The 6719-nt window shown below is 48.5% G+C and overlaps 1 protein-coding gene across 1 annotated transcript; it reads right to left on the reverse strand.

Moving 5' to 3' along the window:
• Window positions 1-304: 304 nt before the first annotated feature.
• Window positions 305-1827, reverse strand: LOC123116453 (uncharacterized). The gene is made up of 2 exons (XM_044537405.1): window positions 1190-1827; window positions 305-1032 (listed from the first exon to the last, which is right to left on the reverse strand). The coding sequence occupies exons 1-2, from the start codon at window positions 1613-1615 to the stop codon at window positions 886-888; spliced, it is 573 nt and encodes a 190-aa protein (XP_044393340.1). The 5' UTR covers window positions 1616-1827; the 3' UTR covers window positions 305-885.
• Window positions 1828-6719: the final 4892 nt, after the last annotated feature.

Raw genomic sequence — 6719 nt, forward strand, 5'->3', positions numbered from 1 at the left:
GCATCAAGAACCATGTGAATCAACGAGAAGATTATTAGGTAGAGATTAAAGTTAGAAATTGGGAAAAAAGTAATAATAGTTTAAGGATGACCAAAAAACAAAAAATTGTTTTTTTCACTCCTTATAGAAAAAAAACTGTTAGTCTTAGAAACCTGAAATTATATATTTATAACCAAAGAACGAAAAAAATTAAACTAATTCAGAGACTTTCATGATCCTAGAATATACACCATGCAGATATACATAACCGTGGCACCACTAATTCGAAGCCACGACAAAGTGGGGGCATCATGCATCCTTCTTGACATAGATATATAATCTAGCACATACGATAGATTCATAAAATTGCAACGCGATTTGAACAATTTGTGTGTATCACTCGAATTTAATCTCTGGATTTACATGCCAAATCGCCGAACAAACTATGTGCACCTCCAAATCGGCACAAACAATTGGGTAAAATGCATCTGCGATACTGGAATCAACACTAATATTCTACCTGGGGAGGAAACATCAAGCATTGAAGTACAGATAGCATTGAAGGATGCAATCTGGACAACATCTGAAAGTTTTCTATCTTAGCTCTGTATAGTCCAACAATCTGAAAGGATTCCAGAAAATCAATCTAACCACATAGCCCAACCAGCCAAGTACACACCCATGCATCATTAAGTAGAGGAATAAAAAACCTGAGAGTTGGAGGGATCAGAGTTGCTTTGCTGACGGAGTACCACAACCATCCTTGTATGATATATTGCCAAATTTATCCCTAACAAACATGTATCAACGGTCGACTCATATGTAACAAATAGGATTCAGAAAAATAATCCATTTGTCGGTTAGGTTCCTCATTCGCCGGAATGCCTGCGGAACATCGCCCTCAAATCAACTGCTGAGCTGGGAGACTGGGTGGAGAGTTTTACACGAAACTGTTTTTCGCTTTAACCAAATTCCCTTTGTTGTCTTTCCTCTCTCTGTTCTTTCCTCAACTGGAACTTCACTGACAAAGTTTGGATTGCCTCCTTCCACCATCTGCACAAAGCAGTCTTCCAGGGCATGAAATCTGTGTCCAAATTGTTTAGTTGCGTGAGTGAGAAATTTATGTGATTAAAGATTTAGTGTTCTACCAAGTTTAGCATGTGATGTACACTGAAAAATGCCCAAAAAATGGAGGGGGGAGCTACTCTACCTTGCTGGCAGCAAGCCCATACTGTTGTTGCCGTTCTTGGTGCTGCCCTCCCATTAGGTGGAGTGCGTCCAGGTCGAGCTCCGCATGGTCCTCGGAATTTGGCGCTGGATCAGAGAAGTCGTGCGCGATGGGGCAGGCGCTGACGAGCACGGGGCCCTGGGTCGAGGAGATCGAGTCGGCCAACCCACGCCCGAGCAGCATCTCGTGCAATCGCCAAGCAGGCAGCCACCAGGGGCCCCGATCCCCTCGCCCACTCGCTCGATCCCGAGCGCCTCCAGCTGCTAGGGAGGAGAGCTCCCTCGATCCTCGTCGCCTCCGCGCACCCGCGCACCCGCTGGCGAGGACCGCCGCGCCACTGCCAGCGCCCGCGGCGAGCGCGCGCTTTTGGAGGAGGTGGAGGACGAAGGCGGCCCTGGTGCACAGCATACCCACCTTGCCTCCTTGCCTTCCCGTCCTCTGCCGCTCCACCTCGACGCGCGGAAGAAGCCGTCTCCACCGCACACGCCCCGGCGAGCGTCGTCCATCCTCCCGCGCGAGGCACGACGTCCGGTCAACCACCGCCACTGCCCGGCCTTGCCGCGCCGTCTCCGCCGCACACGCCACCACCACTGCCTCGCCTCGCCGCACCGTTCTCCATCCTCCCGCGCGAGGCACGGCGGCGGCCGTCGCTGTCGCACGACGGAATGGGCGAAGCCGCCGTCGCTGTCGCAGGAGAAATGGATAAGACGACGGGAGGACAGCGGGTGGAATTCAAATGAGTACATGTTTTTTTTTGCAAAATTGAAACGTTATATAGAGACCTATTAAAACAAGGATTGCGGATTAGTTTCATATAAACCGAGTGACTTTTATGCAAAATCACATGCGACGACGTACGACAGGAACCCAATTCTCTTTATTATTAGATAAAGATAAGCAGTAATAATTCCCTGCTTGTGCAAACACCTCAGTGTACAACTCTGTCAGTAAGACCCTCTTACTATTGTTAATGACATTCCGGTAACCATCGATGGACGAGAACTTTGCCTATTGGTCCGCCTCATTTCGATGAGCAGGAAAATGGTTCTCTTTGTCCCTCGCCCTTGGTATCAATGTTGTTACTGACATATAACTGACAGGCTAACCTTGACATGCCTTGCTTACATGACCGTGCAAATCGTCACCACCTTCCTACTCCCTCCTTCCATCTATATAGGGCCTAATGCGTTTTTCAAGACCGCCTTTGACTATTGATAAAATTAATACTACATGACATGCATAATGTGAAAATTATATCATTGAAAGCTCCTTTCACATACGAATTTGATGATGTGCTTTGTGTAAGTTGCATGTCATATATTATTGCTCTAACATTTGGTCAAAGTTAGCCTTGAAAAACGCATTAGGCCCTATATAGATGGAAGGAGGGAGTACTTTTAATCCACATAGTGGGCCCATAACCCATAGTTCCACATGATCGAAACCTAACTCTCCTGTACACCCCCTGTTTTAAAGGTTGTTCCTCGCATGTGGCCTCGTATGAAATTCACGAGCCACTTTCTGAGAGATCATCAATTCTGTTATTAGACACAGTACTTATTCTCGTTGCCCTGAAACCCTTTCACCTTCTGAATAGGCATCGAACGATTGCCTGGCCGCTTGAAACTCCTTATTGTACCTTGTTACTTTCCTCTCGAAATTTTCTAAGTTTCAATTCGAGAGTTACTTTCCGCCATCTTCGTTGACGTTATCTACCAAATAGAAACCTTGTAGAGGTCCGTTCTTCTGAAGTTACCGCTTATCCTTTTCGTATGTGCAATGAAGATCCCGAGGGAAGGATGGCGACTTCATCATTTTGACTTGAAGCAGAAGTATGAAGGCATCAATATATTGGATGGACCTATTCGAGAAGAGCAACCAAGACCGAGAAGATCCATTAGATTTTCCGTAACCCAATCCCTCCCCCCTTACTCCCCCTCTTAAATCTCGGGACGAGATTTCTTGTAGTGGAGGAGAATTGTGACACCCGGGTAATTAAGCTACAGTGAACCTCTGCTAATGATGCCACGTCACATCGGTTACTGCCGATAAACTCGCGTTAGTTTAAAACCGATTCAAATTAAATCTGAATTCAAGTCAAACAATAACATTTTCAAATATTAAAACTAAATTGTTCGGTTTGTGCCAAATAGTGCATAGGTAATTATGATGGAGAAACCACATTTTTATAAAAGATTTAAGTGCACTTAAGTAATTAAAACAGTGGGTAAAACAACTAAATAAATGCCTTTTAAATTTTATAAAAATACAAACTATTTTAAATAACCACCACAACTTTTGTGGCAGTGTCTAATATTGCATTACTAATTATGGGCCAAGTCTCATATATTATAAGACCGATATAATATTCAAAGTAAATAGAAAACAAAACAAATAAAAAGAAAAGCAAAAAACTTAAAGAGAAAAAGAAAAAGGCAAAGTGCTACTGTGCACTTTGGCCTCCTCGCTACAGGAACCGGCCCAACCCACCACTATAACCTTCTTCAACCTCCTATTCACCACGGACGAGGTGGACGCAGCGCGTGTGTCCGTGGTCAGGATGGCCACGCGCCGGCCATCCCGCGGCTCCTCTGGATGTTTCCCGATGGACGAACCCTAAATCGCCAAATCGTCCTCCCTTTGATCCGTTCCTCTTCAAACCGCCTGCGACAGAGAGCGCCGTCGCCGCTCACCATGCCACCAAGATCCTCTCGCCGCCCCTCCATGCCCAGGAGCATCACCGGTCTCCTACTCGTCTCCAAGCCGAAGATCGCGACCCCCGGATGTGCTTCAAGGCCGCCATCTACCGTCTTCGTCCTCTGCATCGATGGCCTCCTCCGACCGATTCGCCGTGGCCAACACGGCCCCGAGTCCGCCGAGCCCTCCTGTGCCTTCCCGGTGAGCTCCGCTCGCCCCCTCCCCTCTTTCCAACTGCGCACACATCCTCTAGGTCGTAGAACCGCCGTGACCGGAGTCGGCCGGCGCGATGGTCATTTTTCCCCGCAGCAGTTGCCCCGTTCTTGGCCACTGTAACTGGAGCTCCGCTCCCTACTCACACGCACTCCCGCTCCCGTCGCGCCTGGCCATGCCGCAGACCCGCGCCCGCGTGCTCGTGCCCTCGCCACCGTTCGCCGCGCTCGGGCCAAGCTCCGCGCCGAACCGTGCATGCTGCTGCTCCTAGCAGTACTGCTGCCCTCCCTTTACTGCTGCTTGTTGCTGCTCATGGCTGCTGCTGCTTCTTCTACGTTACCGGGGCTCTGCGCTGCTGCTCCCAGCGCTGCTCGCTGTTGCTCTGCTTGCTGCCGCTATGTGCTGCTGCTAGCTAATGCTTCTGCCGCTGCGTATTGCTACTACCTACTGCTGCTGCGTATTTGTTGCTGCTGCCATTCTTGGCAGCTATGTTGCTGCTGCGTATTTGTTGCTGCCGCTATGTGCTGCTGCTAGCTAATGCTTCTGCCGCTGCGTATTGCTACTACCTACTGCTGCTGCGTATTTGTTGCTGCTGCCATTCTTGGCCATGGCCGCCACCCCCTGTACATGGCCGTGTGTGGCCGGCTGGGCTCTGTCCACTAATGGCCGGCCCCTGCATAGATTAGAACTACTAGGTTTGGTTAGTATTAATTAGTGCTAAGTTAGTCTAGTAGTAGATGGCATGTGGGACCAACTGTTATATTAAAATGCAAAACTAGATTAAGAATAGCTAAGTCCATGACAAGTAGGCCCCACCTTCACTGTTCACTTTGACTAGTCAGTGCTGACTGGGCAGTTGACCAAGTCAACTGACCCTACCTGCCATGCACTGGCTGGGTACACTTCTGGGTACCAATAGCCATTGTCCCATTTAAATCCGAATTAAAAATATTCTAGAGAATATCAGAAAATCATTTAAACTTAGAAAATTAATATAAAATAAACCGTAGCTCGGATGGAAAAACTTTGTACATGAAAGTTGCTCAGAACGATGAGACTTATCCAGTTATGTAGCTCGTTCATCCGCCACACATCCCTAGCATAGTGAACACGCAACTTTTCCCCTCTAGTTCATTTGTCCGAAACGCAAAACACCGGGGATACTTTTCCGGATGTTTCCCCCCTTTGCTGGTATCGCCTCCTACCGTGTTAGGGCACGCCTAGCACCGTTCATTTTCATGTCATGCATCGTCATGCTTATGTTTGCATTATATTTATTGTTTCTTCATCCTCTTCTCTTCGGTAGACTACGAGACCGACGCCGCTGCTGCCTCGATCGACTATGGTGTTGACGACCCCTCCTTCTTGCCAGAGCAACCAGGCAAGCGCCCCCCCTGATCACCAGATATCGCCTATTCTTCTCTCTACTGCTTGCATTAGAGTAGTATAGCATGTTACTGTTCCGATTGATCCTATTATGTTGCATAGCCTGTCATTGTTGCTACAGTTATTGATACCTTATCCGCAATCCTAAATGCTTAGTATAGGATGCTAGTTTATCATCTTTGGCCCTACATTCTTGTCAGTCTGCCATGCTATACTATCGGGTCGTAATCACTCAGGAGTTGATCACGGGTATATACTATACATATATACATACTATACAGATGGTGACTAAAGTCGGGCCAGCTTGTTGAGTACCCACAAGTGATTCCGATGTGGGGGCTGGAAGGACAGGTGGCTCCATCACGGTAGAGGTGGGCCTGGGTTCCCGACGGCCCCCGACTATTACTATGTGGCCGAGCGACATGGCAGGTTGAGACCACCTAGGCGAGAGGTGGGCCTGGCCCTGGTCGGTGTCTGCGGTTACTTCATAATAACACGCTTAACGAGATCTTGGTATTTGATCTGAGTCTGGCCACTGGCCTATACGCACTAACCAACTACACGGGAACAGTTATGGGCACTCGACGTCGTGGTATCAGCCAAAGCCTTCTTGATGTCATCGACGGAGCGGCGCGCGCCGGATTGGACTGGAACGCCCTCGCAACGTGCAGGTGTGCAATGGGCGATGGGCCCAGACCCCTGCGCCATAGGATTTAGACCGGCGTGCTGACCTCTCTGTTGTGCCTAGGTGGGGCTGCGACGTGTTGATCTTCCGAGGCCGGGCATGACCCAGGAAAGTGTGTCCGTCCAAATGGGATCGAGCGTGTTGGGTTATGTGGTGCACCCCTGCAGGGAAGTTTATCTATTCAAATAGCCGTGTCCCTCGGTAAAAGGACGACCCGGAGTTGTACCTTGACCTTATGACAACTAGAACTGGATACTTAATAAAACACACCTAGACAAGTTCCACAGACAACCTGGTGATCGCTTTTCCACAGGGCGACGAGGGGAGGATTGCCGGGTAGGATTATGATATACGATGCTACTTGGAGGACTTCAATCTACTCTCTTCTACATGCTGCAAGATGGAGGCTGCCAGAAGCGTAGTCTTCGATAGGACTAGCTATCCCCTCTTATTCTGGCATTCTGCAGTTCAGTCCACCGATATTGCCTCTTTACACATATACCCTTGCATATGTAGTGTAGATCCTTGCTT

This window comes from Triticum aestivum, chromosome 5B (genome assembly GCF_018294505.1).
Source record: "Triticum aestivum cultivar Chinese Spring chromosome 5B, IWGSC CS RefSeq v2.1, whole genome shotgun sequence".
NCBI lineage: Eukaryota > Viridiplantae > Streptophyta > Magnoliopsida > Poales > Poaceae > Triticum > Triticum aestivum.